At 36.9% G+C, this 24,617-nt stretch overlaps 1 protein-coding gene across 1 annotated transcript in view; it reads left to right on the forward strand.

Moving 5' to 3' along the window:
- The window catches only part of UNC13C (unc-13 homolog C), a gene marked incomplete at both ends in the record, with an annotated part of 463,147 nt that extends 440,323 nt beyond the window's left edge, over window positions 1–22,824 (forward strand). Inside the window, 3 exons of the mRNA XM_084241221.1 lie at window positions 17,413–17,505; window positions 18,911–19,070; window positions 22,539–22,824. Of these exons, the coding sequence (XP_084097347.1) occupies window positions 17,413–17,505; window positions 18,911–19,070; window positions 22,539–22,824 (539 nt within the window). The remainder of the gene's footprint in view (window positions 1–17,412; window positions 17,506–18,910; window positions 19,071–22,538) is intronic.
- Between the last annotated feature and the right edge of the window lie 1,793 nt (window positions 22,825–24,617).

Consider the following 24,617-nt stretch of genomic DNA (forward strand, 5'->3'; position numbering starts at 1 on the left):
TTAATCCTACATTGGCCCAGCTGGCCCCACTGCCATCCATGCCCTGGCATTGTATATACCATATATCACAGTGTTACCTCATTTTGTACAATGTATGTATGCGTTTTCATCTTGGTTATATTCCCCATACAATTGGTACAATTGTACAATTGCCACCCCCCTTGGTATAATTCCCACCCCCTTATTTTGACCCTAATCCCTACTTCCCTCCCCCCACCCATAGTGTGTCTCTGGTTTATAGCTGCTTGTTGATTTTGATTTCACTTTGTTATAATTAGCTCATTTTTCCCATTAAGATTATGTAACACCTTCACATGCCATTTAAAACTCTAAAAGTATGATTTTTGAAAAATGCATAACATGGACTAAACTGTCCTTAGTCATATGTAAGTTGTTTACAATTAGTTTTCAACTAAGGAAAATAAAAATACCTTGCAATAACTCAGAGTTTAGGTGCAGACTTATTTAGAGACATTGTATATTGACTGGGGAGATACAGATTTTGGGGGATTGTTGATACTTCTGTCCTTAAGGTGTTTCTTTTCCTCTGACTCCCAATTCCCTAATAGAAGATGCATTTCTAAATTATGATTCCAGTAAAGAAGTCACTCCTGTGAGGACAGACTCCTTCCCAAGCTGTCATGGCTGAAATTAGCAGTTCCTCTTAAGTCCACAGTCTTTCTGGTGGGATAGTATTTCCATTGCAAGACGGTCTTCCACTCTCAGCACAGGGCAGTCCTGTGGCAACAATGTCCCCAGGATGCTCAGAGATGCCATTATTCTGAGAGGTCATTGTGAGGATTATACTAGACAGCATGAGAACAATCAAACAAAATGGAGGCGTCCCCATGCTTTAAGGAAGAAAGGTTAAAGATTAATAGATGATCTGAATTCAGGCCTACCTAATTTGAAAACAACTTTGTTCTCTACATCAAAATGAATTATTTCCTCATCTCCAAGGATGCTGCATCAGCCAGGGAACGTGTCAGGAGTTTTCTCCCTGCTGGGAGTTAAGATTCACTGCCTGAAACACAGGTTACTGGATCTGCCAGGTGGCGAAGCCCGAGGGAGAGGCAATCAACAGGAAACTCACAAGGACACAGGTAAATAGTAGCCCCCAGAGGAAGTTCAAAACATCTACTTCCAGTTTCGATGTGGGAAGCAGCATTTTCAGTCCTAGTCTGGATCAATAGCTGCGATCCACCAGGGGTTAGTATTTGGGTAAGGACAGCTTCAACACACAAAGTAGGATCACTGAAATGTTCGTCAAGGTTCAGCTCCAGAACTGAGCCCTCGAGAAAGCCTTCACTGACACCCCCACACCTCTGTGTACTTCCCTCACCCTTCCTAATATAGCACTGGATTGTGAGGGACTGACTGCTTCTCTTCCTCGCCGAGAGCGCAAGGAGCTAAACCTTTACAAAGGTTTTAGCTAGCTTGGTAGTCACCGTTCCTTCAGATCCCTTCCCTCAGTCACATATCAAAACCCTCCGCACAACTTTTTAAAAAATTCTAATGCTGGAGCTACAACCTAGAGATGTTGATTTTAAATGGCCTGGAATGGCGCCTACGTATATATGTTTTTGACTTTCTTACAACCCAACTGAAGTTACTTTTATTGCTTGGGTGATTGGGACCCTGGGAATGCTCCAGGGATGCCTGAAGAACTAACGGCATCTCTCCTGACTGGTTTCAGTTCCCCAGGTAACTAGGATAAGCCAAGATATGGAGAGAACCTGGCAGGGATGGGCAGGCCCTATCTAACTCTCTGGCTTGAATGCTTTATGCTTTGCCATATGCTCCTCCTACTGCTTATTAGTGGGCAGAATTCAAGAGCACTTCAGCTCAGTGTAAACTTTCTTATGGCTGTTATGCCCGTGTAGACTACAGTTCTTGATAGGACGTCTTTGCAGACATGCAGAATAAAACAGGGCTGGTTGCCTGAGCCTGCGTGGAGTGCTGGCTCAGCCCTTTGGGCACCAAAGGCATCAGTATAAGAAACTACTGTTCATCTTTGCTGTTCTACTTGTTTTCCACTCCTGTATGAAGAACTTCGGTAAACAAAACAAAAATCTCTTTGATAATCAGTCATTATTAAATTTTAAGAGAGAAATGTATTTGTTACAGAAACAAGTTCTATTGTCATTTGGTAAATTAACAGAAATTGTCCTCTTCCTAGACTATAGTTGTATTTCTCTGATTCTCTCTCTTAAGTATATATGATGTGATTGAAATATCTTTGTGTTTCTTAGCACAGATTGAGCAAGGGCTTGCACTTGGAGTCTGAGTCAGAATAACTGACAAATGATAAGAGGAACTCGATGATGTTTTGCAAAAGAGCCACAACAGAAACTTCTAGTTAGGAGACTGCTGAAAAAAATTAAAAATATATAGGCTCCATGTTTGACCAGAAGATCAGATCAAAGGTTGTATGCGACTGGATATAGCATCATGTGAATCCTATGAACCATTTGTTCCCCTAGGGGATCCTAGGGGTTAAAACCTAAATGGTCATTTTGTCTACTTTAATTAAAGACAACAACAAAAAGGTAAATTTGAGCTACATAAGTACCTAACCCAAACCCAGAGTTCTAATGAATCCTCTTTTGCAGAGAATACACTTTAGAAATAATGTTATCCACTTAGATTTGTTGAGTGTTTATTATGTGTCAGGCACTCTTCTAAATGCTTTACACCCTTCAATCTTCACATGACTTGGAATGAATACATTTATTATCCCATTTTCAAGATGGGAATCAAGGGTTAAAGAGATTAAGGAACTGCGCAAAGTGACACACTAAACCAGGAGCTGGATTCCAGACTGAACTGACTCCTTAGCCTTGTTTTACGTGCTCTGCTCTGCTCTGCTCAGTTACTAAGACCCTCTTGAGTTCACTGTGTGGGGGAAGCATACAAGTTCCACAGGGAGTTATTAAGTTACTGGTTTTTGAAAGTTACCATTAATTGAATTAGAAATACATGTATTTTATACACAAATAACAGTAATCAAAGTAGAAATTACTAAGAACTTTAAATTATTGTATCCAAGGAGACTGCTTCCCAGTGGTGGGGCCTGGTGAGAGCTTCATAGAGAGCACAGCATTTTCACACCTCAACCCCAAATCCTGGACTTATTTTATTTTTAAATCATCATACTTTTTTTATGATGTAGTGTCCAGTTCTGTGGCAAATGCTGTGTTATGAATGCAGTCATCAGTTGACTCTGACAGAAGTCTAATACCAAATGGTTTAAGAAGGAAATGAATTGTAAGAATGATGGCAAATGTCTAGATAGAACCAAGCCACAGGGCACAAGGACATACTGGGCCACAGAAACTACCAGCTGCCAGTATTTAAATTCCTTCAGAACACTGCTTTATCTTTGTTTCTCCATGCGTGTTAACACCTTTTCAGAGTAGATTTAGTGCTTTCTTAAAATGAAAAAGCAGCATAATGCCATATCTGGGAGTTCTCAACATTGTTTCAACTTAAGAATTTGTTAGAGTGATAGTTATTATAGAGAATGCAGTCTTCGGGAATTATTTCTCAGGTCCTTTGCTTTCTTTCTGATGGCTTCAAACAGTTGAATCAAGGTTCAAATCTAAAACTTTCATGTTATAAAAATAACATCTTCAGGTAGTTATTAATGTACACATTTTATCCACTTCTCTGATGGTAGGTAATGCAATGAATTCATTTCATGGTTTTTATTCCCATACCAACAAGCAAAGTGGCAGGTTTAACACACTAGTAACAAGAAATCATGTTTATTTCATGTTTTTAAAGTCTATACAATAAGCCATGTTCATGTATTCTCAATTTCAGAGTCTTAACTTTACTACTTCGTAATGTTCAATAGACAAAATAGAATAAAAAGGGTATAGAAAGAAAAGAAAAGAAAATGCAGAAGGTTTCTTGCGTTTAAATTTGATACATTCACTGTATCTACTGGTAAATGGATCATCTATTCTCTATTTCTCTTCTGACAAATATTATTCATTCTGTCTGTTACAGTTTCTCCTATCTTGTTATGCTGCCCTTACTAAATTTCATTAGATTAGACTAGTTTTTGATTAAAAAAAAAAGTCAGAACAATACTTTACCAAGCCCTTGTTACCTCTTCTACAGAGGAGTTAATTTGTCTGTGACTGTCCCCTACAGAGTAACTGCCTCAAAGCACTGGTGAGGGCTACAAACTACTGTTTCAACACTGACCTCTGGTTCTTGGGTCTTTTGGCCTGCAGTGTAGTCTTTGGTCTTAAATTGAGTTCTCAGCCATATACTCTGGACTGGCTATATAACCATGTTTATCTCTTGGATCTGTTTGTATCATTGTCCATTACAACACACATTTTTTTATTGTCTGTTACTGCTGCTCCTTGAGAGCATTCTGCTAGCTGAGCATTGTTGATTGATTAATGTAAAGAAGTCAGGACTGTCTTCTGCTGCCACCCAGCTACTATTACAGGATCATTGTGGACACTGCTCCATCCATCACTGCACATCACCAGTGCTTCTCTCACCACTGTTCAATTACTTGCTCACATGCTCCCCTCAGCAATTTGTTCAAGATATCTGCTTGGCAAGGTAGATAACTTACAGATCAGAATGATGGAGCCACATGGAGATGTGTATATTCTCTGTATGGTTTTAAATCAGTGAACTGAACTCATGAGCTATATTTTCCAGTTCTAATACTCTGGGTTTTTTCTATATCTTTAAGCATTTTAATGAACAAGCAGTAGATACTTCCTAAAAACAAATCAGCTCATATAAAAGCATATATAGGAAAAGCTACTATATTCAGCCAAGTCCATACATGTACTTTTGTATTCATTGCCCCAGATCATTAATCATACACATATTAAACTTGTGTTTCTCTCTCCCTTTCATAATGGGGTGGTCATATGTACACTTTTATGGTACTTGATTTTTCATACTTATATACAGATTTCCTTCATACTAGTGCAGATTCATAATGTGTCATTATGAGATATGATGCACTATTTCACCCTATGTACATTTGTAAATTGCCTGTAATGTTTTAACCATTATGAAAATGTTGCCGTGAACATCATTTGTCATATATATCATTATGTATTTATGCAAGTATTACTGTAATATAAGTTTGTAGAAAAGAAATTGCTAGGTCAACAAGGGTAAATAATATCTTAATCAACAGCCATGATAATATGAGGGCCTTCAGAGACCAGGTACATTTGTAAGTTCATTGTCCGTGGCAACTCTTAATCTTTATACTCTTTGAATAAGCAAGACACTTCTTCCTGCTTTACAGAGGAGAGAATTGAGCTCAGAGAGATAAAGTAACTTGCCCATGATTACCCAATTAATATATAGTGGAGCCTGCATTCAAATCCAGGCAGCATGGCCTTGAGGGTGCGCTCTCACTGTCTGCACATGTTGCCTGATGATTATGTTGCATGCCCAAAGCTTGTTTCCTAGTTAATGGCTTTTTACATCAGTTATCCCACCAGCTTTGCTAGTAGTATATATTAATCCAAATTTAGACAATTATAGATTTTTTAAAAAATTAACATCAAAACTCTTTTAATCTTGGAGAAACTTCATGATGCAGTAAAGTTTAATCATTAGAAAAAACACAGGAATACATGATGAGACAAAATATTAAGTGCCCCAAAAGGGTGATATGATAAGAATACAGAATTGTGCTTCCAAGTGATTTTGAACAGTACAGACTGGAATGACTGGGAGAGCTAGAGTGCCATGGCAGAGCTCCAAATGGCATATTTTAATATATGTAAAGATGGCATGTGGTTCAGTAAAACAGAAAGATACCCTACTGAATAGGAGAAAACATTTACACAGCCTACAAAGGGCTAATATAAACAATATAAAAAGAACCCATAAAACTCAACAACAACAAAAAAAAAGACAAAGTAGTAAAAAAATTCAGTCAGATGAACTAAATACACTTATTCATAGACATACAAATGGTCAATAGGCACATGAAATGTTCCAAATCACTATCAGTAGGGAAATGCAAATCAAAACCATGAGCTACATGAGATACAACCTCACACTGTGCAAATGGCCTGGAAACAACAAATGCTAGCAAGGGTGTGGAGGAAAAGGCACCCTCATCGACTGTTGGTGGGAATGCAGACTGGTTTAGCCCCTATGGAAAACAGTATGGAATTTCCCTCAAAATATTACGTATGTATTCACCACACCTCCAGCAGTCCACTCCTAGGTATCCGTCTGAAGAATGCAAAAGCACTAATTCAAAGGAATATATGCACTCCTAAATTCATTGTTACATTGTTCACAATAGCTAAATTATGGAAACAACCTAATGCCCAAGAACAGATGAGTGGATTAAGATCACACTCAGCACACACACACACAACTTAGCTATAAAATACTGACTGTTGCCATTTACAACAATGTGTATGGAACTGGAGGGTATTATCCTAAGTGAAATAACTGAGATGGAGAAAGAAAAATGCCAAATGATTTCACTCACGTGGAATAAAGAAAATCAAAACGAAGAAACTGACAAAACTAAACCTAAACAAACCCTAGGAAAATGACTGCAGAATTGAAGGGACTGTGGGAGCTGGAACAAAGTGAGGAGGGGCCCGGTATTGTGGGTGCTCCAGTGGTGGCATGATACCTAGTGGTGACTTATATTTAAATAGGTGTGAAATTATTCCCTTATCATATACAGTGTTGTGGACCAATGTCACCTCATTTTAACCAAGAAAAAAGTGGAATGGAATATGTTCAAAGTAGTGAGGTAAACCTGGTCACAATTGATGGAGTCCGAACTTCTAAAGCCAAGAGTTACTTAGGGATTTGGAATTTCCCTTCAAAGCAACAAGAGCCCTTGGTTTTAGGAGAAGCTTAGTCTTGCTAAGTTATATAAAACATAAGTGTATGAAAGCAAAGTTACATCTTGGAAGATGACATAGATAGGTCGATACAGTGATAAAGCCCTAACCTAGAATAGAATAATGTCAAAGCAGAGGTTGTTTTAAATAAACCATGTAACTAATAATGGACAGGTTTAGTTAAGGTTACAATCCACAAATAGAGGAAAAGCCTATGCCTGCTCTCTCCATAAAGTCAGGATTAAGAGGGGAAGTATATAAACTGTTATCTACCTGATAGTAATAATAAAAATATCCTCATACTTAAATGGTATCAATGTCCACTGCCACACTTTTATACCACAACTTCTCCAAGTTTAGATTCTTTTGGTTAAAGTAGTCTCTGAGTCATCCCCTCTGGAAAGATACATACATAGATACACACATATGTGTAACATATGTGTCACATCTGCAACATGTGTGTAGCGGTGTTTGTATTACAAGTATTTTCTTAGTTCTTGAATTGTTTAAAATTGTTTTATTTTATTCATACATGATAAACAACTTGGCTGGATTTAAAATTCTAGGATCATAGATTTTTTTCCTGCCTAACTTCTTAGGCATTCTCCATTTTTTTTTTTTTAATTTTCTTTTTTTAGGAAAATTTAGGCAAACTGAAATTCTCTTCCTTTTCTTCTTGGATATGTTTTTTTCCTGTCCCTCCCTCATCCCTCTGTTTTTCCTCCCACCCCTCTGCTTTTCTTCTCCTGACTATATACATGGTTATGTTCTGTTACTTTGTCTGAAAAAAAAAATTAATTCCATACAAATTCTGGACATTTTTGACTCAAAATTTGCTTTAATTATGCATTTAATTATTCTTCCATTTTTCTATCTGGTTTCTTTAGAAACACAATTTCCATAACAAGATTTTGTCCTCTGAGTCCTTGAGATATGATTGCCTGTTTCTTGGGTTGGTTGTTTGCTTTTTAGAAGTACCTTATAAAGGTTTATATCTTTATTCATCCTCAATTAGATGATTTATTCAGATAACTCATTCAGGTAAAAATAAATTACCCTTAATCACTTCTCAGCAATCCTGACTACTGATAGATCCAACTCTCTGAAGCCAGGAGTGCCCTAGTCTGAGTTCCCTTATCTGAACTAGCTGGGCCCCATTACCATGTTTATTGATTTTAATGACTACCAATTAGACTATACAAATCCTAGCTCTTATACCTCAAAATGCATCATCCCCTAGTCTTTTCCTGCCAATAATGATTTACTTGATGTGAATAAACATTGCCACATAGAATTATCCTACTCATCCCCTTCTCCTTTAGGTAGTGGTGTTTGCTAGTAATTATCAGACATGAATAGATTTCAGAAGTGTTATGCTGACATGTCAGATGAACTAGATATTGTCTGGATATCTTAGAAATAGTTCTGAGGTCCAAATCAGTATTTACAGTTTAATTTTCCTATTTTGGCAACTTCTGAGCTTCTAAGTGGGTAAAATCAGAAGTGATTAAACATATCCACATCCTGCCTACTTCCTAAATTGTTTTTTGACAATCTGTCCCATCATGTGGATTCCCAAAGATCTTTATCTAAGCAAGCTATTTGTCAGTAGAAAGAGACCTTAATTGAAAATAAGTCCCACCACTGATACTGCTTCCCTATGGTATCAAGTTCAAGACCCATCAAATCCCTTGTCTCTGAAGCAGATTGGATCAAAAGTTCCCAAAGTCCTGTGAGTACTCATACTCTAATCCTAATTTAAACTATATTTTGAAACCTGAAAATATTTCAAGTTAGGTTAACTAAGCTTTTCAAAATAATTTTTAAAAAATACACCTAACTAGCCTAGTATATTACTTAAAGCCTTTTACCCTTATCTTAAATTTAGTCCACTAGTTGATTGCTTAGCATATTATAGACATGCAGACTCATTGATCTAAACATCTAGAAATATGTTTCAATCATTAGTAAGTTTAAGAATAAAGCACAGGGCCTCCCTTGGTGGCACAGCAATTGAGCGCTGGGTTGCGAAGCTGCCCGCAGCCTCAGCAGCACCAGTTTCACCCCGGCCGCCAGCGAGGGTCCCACATGGCACGACAGACCTCTCCTGCCATGCCCGCTGCTCCCCTCAGCAGTGTATTTCATCAGTCTGCCTGTTCTGTTCCCCGCTCTGGCTCTGGTGAATTCTCTCACCCTCCCGCGCTTCCGACTGTACCCAGTGCTTGTATAAATAAATAAATAAATTTTAAAAAAAAAAGAATAAAGCACAGAAAACTATGAAAACATAGAGCCCCAAGAGTATGATAAATTTAAACATATATTTGAATGATTACTGCAAAGTTTAATGTAAAAAAATTTAAATGCAAGCTAAACGTTATCACATAATCTTAAGTTATATTGATGACACCTGTCTATAATGCTTTTTAATCTTAGATCTTTTTAATCTTTAATCTTTGATCTTTCATGGCTTTGATTTTAAAGCCATGAAAATACCAAAGCAGAATTTACTTTTTCCTTTTCGATATAAAAAGAGGGTGCTGGAGAGAATAGTACAATAGAAAGTGTTCAATAAGTATTACAGCATGCTATATACTTTATTTTTTTATTAGATAATAAATTTTATTGTTATATTACCCATACAATTGTAGCCCCCCCATTCTGACCGCAATCCCTCCCCTCCCGCCCCCGCCCTCCTAAAAGTGTCTCTGGTTCATAGTTTTTTGTTGATTTTGATTTTCACTTTCTTATAGTTATTCATTTTCCTGGTCCCTTATTTAAGTTTTCTAGATTCCTGCTATGAGTGAGACCATCCGGTATTTTTCTTTTTCTTTTTGGCTTATTTCGCTGAGCATGATCCCTTCCAGCGCCATCCATGTTGCTGCAAATTGCATGTGTTTATCTTTTTTGAATGCTGAGTAATATTCCATGGTATTTATGTACCACATCTTCTTGATCCAGTCATCTATTTTTGGGCATTTGGTTGTTTCCAAAGCTTAGCTATTGCAAACAGTGCTGCTATAAACATAGGGGTGCAGGTGTTCTTTGGAATTGATGTTTCTGTGTCCTTTGGGTAAATACCTAGGAGTGGAATTGCTGGATCATATGGAAGCTCTATGTTTAGTAGGTCCAGAAATCTCCACACAGCTTTCCACAGTGGTTGGACCAGTTTGCACTCCCACCAACAGTGCAGAAGAGCTTCTTTTTCTCCACACCCTCGCCAACATTTGTTGTTGCTAGTTTTTTTAATTTGTGCCATTCTCACTGGTGTAAGATGGTATCTCACGGTAGTTTTGATTTGCATTTCCCTGATGACAAGTGATGTTGAACATTTTTTCATATGCCTGTTGGCCATTTGCATTTCCTCTTCAGAGAAGTTTCTTTTTAGCTCTTCTGCCCATTTTTTGACTGGATTATTTTCTTTGTTGTTGTTGAGTCTCATCAGCTCCTTGAAGATTTTTGTGATCAGTCCTTTATCATTAGTGTTGGGTGCAAAAATGTTCTCCCAGTTGTTGGGGTTTCTCTTTGTTTTTGTTATTGTCTCTTTTGCTGTGCAGAAGCTCTTTAATTTGATGTAGTCCCAGCTGTTTATCTTTGCCTTCACTATCACTGCTTTGGGTAATGGGTCTGTAAAGATGTCTTTGATGTGCAAATCACGTAGTGGTTCGCCTATATTTCCTTCTATATATTTTATGGTTTCAGGTCTTATGTCTAGTTCTTTAATCCATTTTGAGTTGATTTTTGTGTATGGTGTGAGGTAGTGGTCAAGCTTCATTCTTTTGCATGTAGCGACCCAGTTTTCCCAGCACCATTTATTGAACAAACTTTCTTTGCTCCAATGCATAGTCTTTGCTCCTTTGTCAAAGATTAGTTGACCATAAATCTGTGGGTTTATTTCTGCATTTTCTATTCGATTCCATTGGTCTGTATGTCTGTTCTTGTTCCAATTCCATGCAGTTTTGATGATTATGGCTTTGTAGTATAGTTTGAAGTCTGGGAGTGTGATGCCTCCATTCCCTTTTTTTTTCAGGAGAGCTTTGGCTATTCGGGGTTTTTTGTGATTCCATATGAATTTCATCAATAATTGTTCTATTTCTTTGAAGAATGACATTGAAATTTTGATTGGAATAGCATTGAATCTGTATATTGCTTTTGGAAGGATGGCCATTTTAATAATGTTTATTCTTCCAATCCATGAGCAGGGGATGTCTCTCCATTTCTTTGTGTCTTCTTCTATTTCTTTTAACAGTGTTTTATAGATGAGTTGAATTAGTTTTTCTGTGGAGTTTTTGGGGTTCTCTATGTATAATATCATATCGTCTGCAAATAGTGATAGTTTGACTTCTTCTTTTCCTATTTGGATTCCTTGGATGTCTTTCTCTTGTCTTATTGCCCTGGCTAGGACTTCCAGTATTATATTGAAAAGCAGTGGTGAGAGTGGACATCCTTGTCTTGTTCCAGATCTTAATGGAATTGCTTTCAGCTTTTCACCATTGAGAATGATACTGGCTGTTGGCTTGTCATAGATGGCCTTTATGATGTTGAGCTATGTTCCTTGTATCCCAAGAATTTCAAGGGCTTTTATCATGAATGGGTGTTGCACTTTGTCGAAAGCTTTCTCAGCATCTATTGATATTATCATATGGTTTTTATATTTCTTTTTGTTGATGTGTTGGATAACGTTGATTGATTTTCGGATGTTAAACCATCCTTGTGCCCCTGGAATGAATCCAACTTGGTCGTGGTGAATTATCTTATGGATACATTGTTGGATTCTGATAGCTAAAATTTTATTGGGGACCTGGGCAGCTGCGATCCGATCCGGATCCGCGTTTGCTTTTCAACCGCACTGCTTTTCAGCGAGATCCGCGCAGCTTTTCCACGCAATCCCGATCCGCGTCTGCTTTTCCAGCGCGCCGCTTTCTGTGCGAGCTTACCAGGCGGCCGGGTGGCAGGGGCTGTGTGCTGGTGCTGGTCTCCTCCTGGGGGGCGGGGCTCTCTTTAATCGTGCCTGGAGCTCACCTCTGTGGCGGATCCTGCAGGGTTCTCCACAGCTCCCGTTCACGGGGTTTGGTGGCTGCAATAGTTCCTTTCCACTCACAGTCCCGCTTGCTGCATCCTTTGTTCTTGTTGGCCGTTTTGGTTTGTTGTTTTCCTCCTCTCTGTGGGTCGGAGAGTGCCGACTTTGTGGGTGGGGGAGGGGAGCAGGGTTCTGTGCTTTCCTCCCTTCTGGTCCTCTTTTATGGCAACTTTCTTCTTCGGGCAGTTTGCTGGAGTCGTCCGTTTATCTTCCGTGTCCCAGTTCTCACTGGGACCTGCCACTTTTCCTCCCTATTAACTTTTTTTAATGGGAGATCTTACTCGCAGTGTCTCCTCGCCGCCATGTTGCTCCGCCTATACTTTATCTTATAAATCAGAAACCTGAAGTTAAATCACAGTTTCTTCATTTACTGACTTTGACAAGTAACAAGCCTCTAGGCCCCAAATTCCCATCTGTAAAATGTATACAATATCTTCATTTGCTATCAAGTCAAAATTTTATACCTACAGCACTTAGCACAATGCCTGGTATACCTAAGTGGTCAAAAATATCAGAAAATGGAATTCTTTCAAATATATATTAAACAGCATGCGCATTATCTCATGAGCAAAATCAATAGGAATGAAACAGGAGAAAAACAGAAGGAATAAACAGACTAAGGGGTTTTTTCGAGACATTTCCTGGTTTATTTACCACCCCTAAATCTTTGGTGAAATCTTAGGACTTAGGGAACTGATGGAGGTAGGTGACTCCCACCTGGAGACTACACCTAAAGAGAGGAAAAGCAGTAGGGCAGTGAACTCTGATATTGCATGGTGATGTTTGTCACCTTTCATCAGTTCTCAACACTCGTTTTTGGGGGTCCCAGTTCCATGGGTACAGATACAAACCCCTCTATCAGGAGCTCAGGAAGTTTGATCAACATTTTGTAGTCATTTGAAAAGCTGTGGTACTTTTTAGTTAATATTTGACAGGAGGCTAATTGAAAACTTGGGGGTAATTATCAATTTCAAAAATTACACTAATAATTACTAAATGTTTATAAGATGATTCATTCCCTCACAGAATGTACTCAAATTACAGTGGGTGAGAGACAAATGCTAGTAGAGTGCTAATTATATAATGCTGTATCATAATCTTTTAGTAATCAGGATCTCTTATTCTCAAACGCTGCTCTTCTGAAAAGTGTTTCAAATAAAGCAATTGGTACTTTCATCCTCCTGCCCTTTGCCAGGGCTTACTCACATGAGCACAATTTATTCCTGAGGTGGAGAGTTTGGTAATCATGATCCGCTAATGTTGGTGACAAAGGACACATTCCAGTGGTTCAGATGTTGAATTGAGGGATACATAGCTAATTCCTATGGAATTAGAACAGATAATATTATGTAACCGGCAAAGCCTTTCATTAAATTTTCATTACATACTCATAAAAATTGTTAGATAAAGACCATACTTTCATATTCAGTTCTATGGCAAATGGAGGTCTCCTGTACATTGTCTCTTTGCTCTTTTTGGAAAATAACTGCCTGATTAGTATTTCAACTTCAGAATGTTTCTGTTCAGTTCCACTTTTACCTTAGGATAGTCAATCAACAGATTCCACCACTTACAAAGGCGGTACAATCATATTCGTGGCTGTAGTGAACCAAACCCTCAAGATGGAAGGAAAATGTATTGCTTGGTGTTGCACACGTTACTTCCATCTGACTGACAAGCAGCTTCCACAGTTGTACAGGAGCACCTACAAAGTATTAAATGAATCAACTCAAATATATCTACAGGCAACCCTCATTTTGTACAGAAATGTGGAGCAATAAAAATGTGCAGAAGCAATCTTACTAAGTATTGGGAAATAATGATTCTGCCATGACTTTTAAGAAAGTTTCATCAAAAGAAACCATCTTTTACTATTAGTTATAAATGTGGAGGGAAATTGAAAATACTACATTTACTGAAAACACTCACTTGAAACATTAGAAACACTGAGAATTAAAATGTTTTATTTCCTTTTTAAAATATTTTCAAAAGTAGTTTGCACACTGCTTTCCCTGTTTCTTCTCATAGTATAACAGATGAGCATCTTTTCCATGGTTTGATGAATTGTCATACTCCTGAGTGTGACAGCCATAAACAAATTGAAAAAAAAAATTGATCCAAATGTTGGTAAAACTAGGATGTTATACTGGATGTTCCTTGAATGTGAACATTTGCTTTGATATCACTTCCTCTTAGTCATCTTCATTTTGTAAATTTATGCCAATTATTTCACTTTCACCAAGTTCCTTGGCTAGAGGTTTTTTTTTTTTTTTTTGTGACTCTTTGTCTAAGTTCCTTTCTAGAGTCCTCCAGTGGTGGTAGTGTGTACAGCCACAGGGTTGGTAATTTTTTTTCTAGTAACACATTTACATTCTATGCAAACCAGTCCAGATTTTTCAGTTTTCATTTCTTTGCTGTCCTGTCGTCATTGCTGGACAATTCCCTCTTATGGTTATCATGTATAAAATCTCACATTATCATGGGGAAACAGGCAGCAGCACACTCTAGTGTGTGTGAATTGAACAGATGCAGAGTCACTGATCACCAACAGGCTTTGAAAGAAGTGATGTTATTGGTTGCTGATGAGACATTCGTTATTTATAAAATAACTCATGGACTAAAAATTTAGCAGCAAAGGTTGTACTTAATTCAATGCTATTCATTTATCATGATAGCTGAAATCTAAACATTTTGTTGAAAAACATTGTTATTTTACTAATTTTGGAGATTGAAATCCAGGCATATTGACACTGTGCTAAGTGAGGACTACTTATGTATTTAATTATTAAATAAATGCGTAATTGGAGAATACTATGCTATTATATTAATTAGAGATTAGATGTACAGATTACTACCACCACTAGAGATTTCTTGCCATTATGGAATGTAGCTAAAAAGGAAACAATCTGTGTACTTAACTGCAGAACTAGGCATAACACAGATGCTCAAGAGTGGTAGAAAAGTAGGGCCAATGAAAGCACAAACCTGGAGCTCGCTCTGAATTGACAATTCAGAATAACACAACTATTCAGCAACGACTGCAATAATGATAACTTCTCTTCAACCAGTTGCTTCCAGCCATTATTGTCAGAAAGCAATTACTTTCCTACTTCTACATTTTTAGGGATGTACTTACATTAAGCAGCCAGTTCTCAAAACTATGTTTGATTTGATTGAGCATTAAATTTCACATTTTGTGTCAGAAAAGGAGAAATATGTACACTTTTGAAAGTCTAGTAAATATTTCCACCAAAGAAATTTCAGTGTTCAGGCACTGCTGAATACATAAGTATGCTACTTAATGTGTTTTTCTCCCCAGTGTAATCTTACATCGCTCCATAGAAAACACATACTCAGTTAGGGTATACAAGGACAGGCTCCAGAAGGCATTTTGGGAAAGGGAAAGCAGACTCTGCATTTGAAGAGTATCTTTGATAAGTTTTTAAACACAGTTCTTTAATTATTATTTGCTCTTAAAAAACATAAAATTTTCCCCCATAACTAAACACACATAACTAAACAGAAATTTACACATTTTCCTAATTAGAATGGTATATTCTTTACAATAGAAATCTCTCAAATTCTGCAACAACACAGTGAAAGTCTTGAAGTTATCTTAATAAGGAATTCAGATGAAGAAATGGCACGTTCTGATATGTGATCTGATAAAAGGCCTTTCACTTTTATAAATATGTTTAATCTATAACTTGCCTGACCAATTTTTGATGTCTACTCTGTGGAAAAACCAGTCATTGCTATTAATGCTGAGTAATATATAAGCTCACCAGTAAAAAGAAGTCTTCAGCATAAACTGGGACACTTAACTTCTACAACAACAGAGATAAATACACTACCTGAATGTATTTTTTGTCTTTCTGAGAGTTTTTTTTTCTCCCCCACGAATTGTGATTTCAACAACAAAAAAAGAAAGAAACCTCATTTCACTGAATTCTTTGTTAATCAAAATTTTACATCATAGAAGGGAGAAGTTTCCCTATCAGACATGGGAGGGTTATTAAAATCCTGCCCTCTCTATTGAAATTTAACATGGAAAATCTAGTCAAGGGAAGAATTCCAAAATTATTGGGGAAAGATCCACTTACCTGGACTTGTCTTCTATAATCTTTCACTTAGCCATAATATCCATGGACTCTTGCATAATTTTCACATTTAGGATTTATGCATTAATCTGCCAGAGACTTAATAACTTTGAAATGTCCTTTTATTAAGAATTGAATTATTGTAACAAACTTGGACCATTAACTAGACAGATGTTAGGTGCACAGCACATAATAGTCTATATCTTTTTAAAATTACTATTTTTAGCCTCCCACAATGCTACCAGCTAGGTGGTTTTATTCTGACTTTTAAAATAAGGGAATGAAAGTTCATGGGATTTTTAACTGTCAATGAGTGGCTGCGATCTGACGGCGCAGTCTGATTCCATTGCCCAGGGGGTTGTGCTGTGTTATTTGAGGGAATCAACAAGAATATAAGTACAGATTATTTATAGGATAAAAATGAAAGTATTTTATAGTAGAGGTATTTCAACAGGGTTTCATAGGATAATAGAGAAAATATATTCCAAATATGTGGTTTGTCTCAATGAAAACATGAAGACAGTTTTGAAGTAGGCCAAAGATAATGGCATGGACCAGCAGAACACGAGAAGTAAAATATGATCAGAAGTATTCTAGTGAAGGTCTGGACTTTAGGAATTGACTCATGGTGTAATGAGATGCAAATATGAGATTTTCCAGAGAGAATAGGTTGATGAGAATGATGCATCTTTCACACAGATGAGAAATTTTTTTCTGAAATTAATTTCACTGTACCACTCAGGGTCAAACACTTAACATTCTTCTCAGCAGTGCAAGGATAATGACTAATGATTTTTAAATGGTATTCAAAGTGCCAACATTTTCTCTTATCTTTCTCCTCTCTATTCTTTTATGCTCCATTCATACTGAACTACTTGCCACCTCTGTATATGCCATTCTGTTTTATGCATCTATATATGTGTACATGCTGTTTCCTCAGTTCCCTTTGTCTAAACAATGAATTACAACTCAAACTTCAAAAGTCGCTTTTGTGTGGCACTGTATGGCACACTAGAAAAGCTAACAGAAGAATGAACGGTGGTGACACATCCTTGTGCATGAGCGATGAACAGAGCTCTACTGAGGGCCTAGTAAGGCAAATGCAACTTTTAAAATAGTAATAATCCACAGTGTGGCTTATCATTCCTGAAGACCACATGAAATTTTAGTTCAATGGACTGTACTCAAGCCTCAAATCTGCACAGCAAATTTAGTGAACATTTATCAATATTTATTATGTACAGGTGATGAAAAGTAGAATTCCTTTTTTATGAACTTATTTATGAATTTATCTAAGAGAATGTGGATGCCCATTACTAAGACAGCTAAAAATTCAGACCACTAAACTTGTGCTTATTTTCAGGTCGCTCCTCAAAAGACTCAGTGGGCCAGATATCTGTTCAAGTGGACATCACCACCACCCCGGGAACTGGCGAGCATAAAGTGACTGTAAAAGGTGTATGTCTAGTCCTCATAGATCAAACAGCCTATTAGACTTTAACCTCTGCAGTAATGATACCAAAATGAATTTTTTTTTCTTGGACCATTGTTTTTAAAATGAATAGTAAGTGATTTTAGGGTACACTAAGAATTTCTTTTTTTATGAAACCAGACTTTTGACTGAAAAATTCAAGGGCACAGATAGGTAGCCCAAAATATCTCACAATGGTTCACATTGGTGAGTAGATTTCAAAACTGTGCACATTGAACATTTTCTGGATGGTTGGTGCTATGATAGTCATTAAATGGTAGTGCCACGACTGGCTCCGTAACTGGTCCAATGTTACGTCAATCTATTCTTACTAGTCACATAATATAACTAACTATTCTTTTTCTATGTCATCTCTGGCAACTTGTTTGATTTCTTTTAGTGAGTGGGTTTTATATTGAAAAGGCAATCTTCAGGTTTCATGTCTAAGGTGAACCTTAGGGTTAATGTTGAAGAAACCATTTTCTATTTTTATATTATTATAGACTTAGTCACTTTAAATAAGTCTGCTTTGATTCAAAGCATGATGTGCTAATATATTTTAAAATTGCATTACCTAATTTTTGGAATATATTTTATATATATGTACACACTATATATTTTACATATATCAAATGCCCAAACTTCTATGAGCATTCTGCATTAGCCATTAAACAGTTATAGTTATAAGAAACTTTCTTAAAGATATAATCAAGGATAAGCAAAAGTGCCCATATGAGAATGTTCATTTACAAATTGCTTATGATGCCTGAAATTAGGAGTCATAATATTTAATAATTGGTACAATATAGGATGGAATAGTCATACAATGGGATGTTTGCAACTAGAAAATATATAATAAATTAGGAAAATGTCCATTGTTAAAAAAAAAAATAAAGCTACTATGAGATTGCAATAAATTACAATTATATATATGGTAACTAAATATTGAAAGGGAACACACCAAAATACCACGTCATTTCCTCAGAATGATAAAATAAATTTTTTATTTTAATCTATTTGCTGTATAATTTCTACATATTTCATAATGAAAATGTCTTCGTTTTGAACGTGTAAGACATATTTTTACCTAAACAAGAGGACTGATAACTTTCAATAGCAGTAAATGTCATTTCAATTACAAACTACTCAGTATTTCAGTGCCACACTGCTTAGAACTGAGACCTCCATTAAGGATACACTCCAGAAAGGAGGTTGTTTTTCCTTCAAGGACATCATCTTGTTGGTGGGGCTCTAACTAGTACAAGTTATGGCTTCCTGTCTCATTTCTAAAAATAACATTTCACCCTATGGACCAAAAGGAGAAAGTAAGTTTGCACTTATTTGTTTGCTAATGTCTTCTATTCTTCTCCCTTTCCTTTTCTGTTTTCAGTGATTGCTATTAATGACCTAAACTGGCAGACGACAGCAATGTTCCGCCCCTTTGTGGAAGTTTGTATACTGGGACCCAACCTTGGAGACAAGAAAAGAAAACAAGGCACAAAGACAAAAAGCAACACATGGTCACCAAAGTACAATGAAACCTTTCAGTTGTAAGTCAGGAGCCCAGTGCCTTTATTTAATTGTGCAATAGCCATTGTGCAGTTGAACTTACTGAGGGATTTTTGCATGCAGTGACACTGAATTTTGCTAAGGGAAGCAAAACCTGTTCATCACTCATCCTCTGCAAATGAAGGAGGCTGTGGTTTTTAGTTCTTTTTCATTTGCTCAGTATTTGGTCAGTGTTTACATTATAATGCCTGGCAATATTTCAGGTGCTGGATACATAAAATAGGGGGTCCCTGATCTCATTCAGGTCACTTTCTAGAGATGAGGAATATATAAACAAAATCACAAATACATAAACAAAACTCTGTCATATGACAGTACTATGCAGAGAATTAAAATAGGATGATGCGGCAGTATGATTGGCTGACTGCTTACATTGGTGCTTAGGGAGCCTCTCTGAGCAAGTAGATTTTAAATTGAAACCTGAGAAAATAAAGAACTATTCATGCAGGGAAGAGGGTTGAAAGAATTTCAGGCCAAACAAAATTGGTAGTGCAAGTACTCAAGGGCAGTACTATGCCCAGTATTTAAGAAACAGTGTAGAGAGGGCATAGGGAGCAAGATGCAGTGTGTCTGAAAAGGTGGTCAGGGTGCAGGTACCAGATTACCCAGAGATTTTTCAGTTTGGGGAAAGGAGACTGAGCTACGTTCTAAATTCAACAAAAAGTCTTGAAAGATTTTCCAGTAAAATGAACAATCTGATTTCTATCTTTAAGTCATTCTGTTTGCTGTACTGAGAAATAATTACAGGAAAGCAAGACCAGTCATTTAAGGATGTTAGAAGTCTTGCACTAATCCAAGCAAGAAGTAATAGTGAGTGGCCAAGAGGTAGTAGGGAAAAGGAAGTGGGAGAACGATATAAAGAGGGGGAAAACTACATCTGAAGTAGATTCTGTACAATTTGCAGTGAACTGGAGGTAGAATATTAAAGAGATGATAAGTTCCAGAGAACATTCAATTTAGGATAATTTAAGACAAATTTATTTACAAATTAAATCACAAATAGGAGAGAGCAGAACAACTACCAGTGGTGCTGCAGCCCGTGGCTAACATAATCAGGTGGCTACCACTCCACACAGAGGAAGAGCTGTTCATAAACTGGGAAAGGGGCAGACACAAAAACACTAACTCAAAGGAAACTTGCACTCCTATGTTTACTGCAGCACTATTCACAATAGCCAAGATATGGAAACAACCTAAATGCCCCAAAACAGACAAATGGATCAAGAAGATGTGGTATAGATATACAATGGAATGCACTACTCGGTGATCAGAAGAGAGAGACTCACGCCATTTGCAGCAACATGGATCGAGCTGGGAGGGATTCTGTTTAGCAAAATAAGTCAGAAGGAAACAGAAAGTTATCAGATGCTCTTAGTTATAGGTGGAATATAGGGACACCCTAGAAAGGGTCAAGAAAAAGACATAATTTGCAAGTAGACCACAGATGTGAGGTGTACAGCAAGGGAGGGGGAGACAGAGGAGTCCAAACAGGGGAGGGAAGAGCACAGGGGACTATGGTGATGGCTCACGGGTGCTATGGTGGTAGGAGAACTATGGAGACTTCACCCGAGGGGAGAAATCAAGTAACATACAAACCTATGTAATAAAATAAATTATAAAAAAAAAAATGGGACAGGGAAAATGTCACGTGTTGTCAGCCACCTTAGAAGGAGCATGACTTCTATGGAGGGGAACAGCCTATTTGAATCACTTTCATAGGCAAGGAGTCGGGGAATTCAAGATTCTGACTTCTCATTTCCTGAGGGAACTCCTTTTGGCCAAAACCAACTGAAAGTCAGACCATGTAAATGCTATGGATGTTGAACTTATAGGTCAGTGTTTTAATGCAAAATGCAAAATCAAGGACTGCCCCTGTGTTTTGGGCATTAGCGATAGGGAATTAGTAACTTACTGAAATTGGGAATGAAGAAACCAAGGATTTTGTTTTCCATCTGTTAGAGATGCCTTTTAGACATTCAAGAGAAGTTATTAAATATATAGGATACAACTTGAGAATTCTGCCTGTAGATGTAATTAATTACATGAATAGGTAAGTTGATGTAGGGCAGGACAGAGAAGTCAAGGGATCACAGGACGAAGTCCTAGGTGGCTTCCACACATGCACACCCCACAATAGTCCCTTATGATTTTTTTTGCACGTTTGACTTTCCAGAGAATCTTCAGTAGTCTGTGGTCCAAATACATCCCTCTCTTACCACCCATTAAAATGTAACTACCCTACCATACCTATTTAGAAAGATATAATAATCATGTTATAATCCCCATTCACAAGATCCCACTTGTCTACTCCAAATTACAAAAACACTTTAAAATATCTTCTAAAAGATTCTAGGAATTACTTGTATCATGCAAAAACCAGATATAACACTGTGAACTACCAAGACTACTGTTCTGGAGAAGGTAGCATTTTGATACATCTTAATTCTCAAGAAGATCTGACTTCTATCATATTTTCTTCTATTCCTACGGCTTCCATTTTCTTTCACATTATTTAAGTTTGTCTCTAAATTAAGTACACAGTTTAGTTATCACTGTCACCCTGAAATTAAAGTTTGACTCTGCAAAATGTTCACAAAGTCACTTGGAAAAGGAAAGAATTTGGACATTTGTGCTGCTGAGTAATAGCTGTGGATTCATTAAGCAGTCAAGAATATCTGAGACTGTATTAAAATAAGGGGTGGTGGAGAATAATTCTCAGCATATCACCACTCAGTCTTCTTCATTATGTTCAGTTCTGCTCTGACAAGTTGTCTTGGGTTGTTATTAGTAGAGGCCATCCTCAGCCCCACATTTGACAGATCTAACTTGCAATAGGGAAGAACCGGCATTGAAAGTGTGGGGCTCTGCTGGAAATTATTTACTCTGGAGATTTGTGTCCAATTTAGCATCCTGTGAATAGTGCTTGATAGTCTGTGCAGTGTATTCCCCAAAGAAAAGGCTCCTAGATATAACACTATATCTAGGAGCTTGGCTATATCTAGGAGCTTGAGGTAAAGAAAAGGAATTGTAATAACTGGTGTTGAAATGACACAGAAATTGTTCCCAGAAGCACCCCTGGCCCTGACCCAGCTCCCATGACTCCTATCAGCCTTATTCTTTCTACTCCTGCATCAGAGGGGAGACTCTGCCTCCGATGGTTAAAGCACAACATAATATTTTCATTCTGGCTTCACTAATATATGTAATGTTGAGACAGTAAAGCATATTTAAATTAATTTTCTATTTAGGGAAAGAATGGCTTTTTAAGATTAGTGTGCACGTAATAGCTATGTAAAAACTAAGTAAAATTTAAGGGATTTGTGCATGTGAGTTAAAAAACAGTGATAGAATACTATATTGACAAATCGTGTGATACCAGTATTTTAGAACCATATTGATCCCTTAGTGAAGTGAGGTTTTGCTCAAAATTCCTATTTTTATCCTCACAGCATTCTGGGTAATGAAAACCGCCCAGGGGCCTATGAGCTTCATCTCTCAGTCAAGGACTACTGCTTTGCCCGAGAAGATCGAATCATTGGAATGACAGTAATTCAGCTACAGAACATAGCAGAAAAGGGAAGCTATGGGGCATGGTATCCCCTTCTGAAAAATGTCTCTATGGATGAAACTGGTTTGACTATTCTTAGAATACTTTCTCAGAGGACCAGCGATGATGTGGCTAAAGAATTTGTAAGACTTAAATCTGAAACACGATCTGCTGAAGAGAGTGCTTGAAACAAATACTGCAAGCTATCATCTTCAAGAATTCAAAACCTATTTAACTGTTTGATTACTGCATGCATGTGCAAATACATGGGAATGTTTATTTCACTATGTTTCAGTGTTTGCCAGTACTCAACTACAGTGTCTACAAGGTCTGTGAAAAACCTGATGAACTTTTATACCAATTCTGGTCTTTGGGAAATAAATGTTCCATGAAGTGCCAAAATTATGACATAAATTAAAATATTCATACATCTTTTAAGGTATTTCATTACATCACCAGTTTTTCATCCATTAGACATACTAAGAAACACAATCGGTATTTTGAGTTTGTCCTTTAGCTGTCTTTGTTAATATTGCCCATAGATCCAAAAGTATTTGTTACTCAAATTCTGTTTTATTTAGACTTACCTCATTGTAGATGTCTTACAAAAACCCTTTTCTATCATAACTAAAGTGCAGTCACTTCTAGAAAGAGTTTGTAATTTTATAGTTGCAGATATATTGTGATGATTTTTGCATACAAACTAAAATAGAAAAGGTAGGAAATATTTTATGCCGAGTTTCCAACCTTTCTGAAATATCACTGTGAAGAAATGCTATTAAAGCAAACTTATACAAAGCAATGCTAAATAGTTTGTTAACAATGTTTGATATATTGACAAAATTTTGTTCCCCAAAACTGCCAAGGTCACATCACATTTATTAAAAACAAAAAGTTGATGCATTTGCCATCCAACATTGTCTTGGCTCTACCAAATGTCATTCTTGAGAAAGTCACAGGATTAATGGTTTAGAATGGGATGGAAGGTTTGTGTCTTCATATTATCTCTGATAAGTAGCTATATTGTTAGTGGTTTTCCTTCTGACAGCTATAACTTTCTTCTAATTTACTTAGTGTTATAATTGGTTAAATGCTTTTTTCTTTTCAAAAATATTCAACAATTTGTACTGAATGCTGCATTACTATATACTGCCCTAGAGCAAAAAGTCATGTCTTCATCTCTTCAGTGAAAAATGTAAAATAAAGTCTGAAGAAATTGCTAACAATTTTGTAATTTATGTTATTCATATGCCTAAGATGCATCGGATGCAATAGGAAAATAACTTAATATGGCTTGGTACATAAAAATACGACTATGTTGATTCTTGAATATGAATTAGATTATGAATGTACATTTTCTGTATTCTTATGGTTTGATTACTTAGAGTCTGTAGCTAAAATCTTGGCTGTAGAGCAGGACTTCGAAATTGTATCTTATGGTCACAACTGTTAATGGACAATAGGCACATGCAGTAAAGAGCCTGTTTGGTGAATTGGTCTGACATGTTAAGAACAGAAATGAAATCTCGTGATTCACAGAACCATTCTGTCACTGGGTCTGAAAACATAGCACTGTGATATCCACTAATTCATGTTAAAATTGTTAGGATACTGCTTTGTTAATGACTTCTCAAATGCATAATATGATGTGATCCTCTGGCATATGCGTTAATAAATGGATGTATACTGAGCACACAGAATACTTTTGTATCTCCTGCTTGTTCATTTCATTCCTGCAACATCATTTCAGCTAGAATAAAAACTCCAGACTCTTTTTACTGGATACAACACAGTTTACATTGTTTGGCTGTAATATCTGGTTCAACTGAATCTGAAACAAAATTTTCTAATAGTCTTATTCATGGAAACTGCCACATATTATATAATAGTGATGTTGGAAAAAGGAAGAACTTATGGGCTAGAGAACTGTATCTAACTGAATCCTATGGAATGCCATGAAAAAGTCATTATTTAACATATA

Source organism: Talpa europaea (genome assembly GCF_964194135.1).
Source record: "Talpa europaea genome assembly, chromosome: 8".
In the NCBI taxonomy this organism is placed as follows: Eukaryota; Metazoa; Chordata; class Mammalia; order Eulipotyphla; family Talpidae; genus Talpa; species Talpa europaea.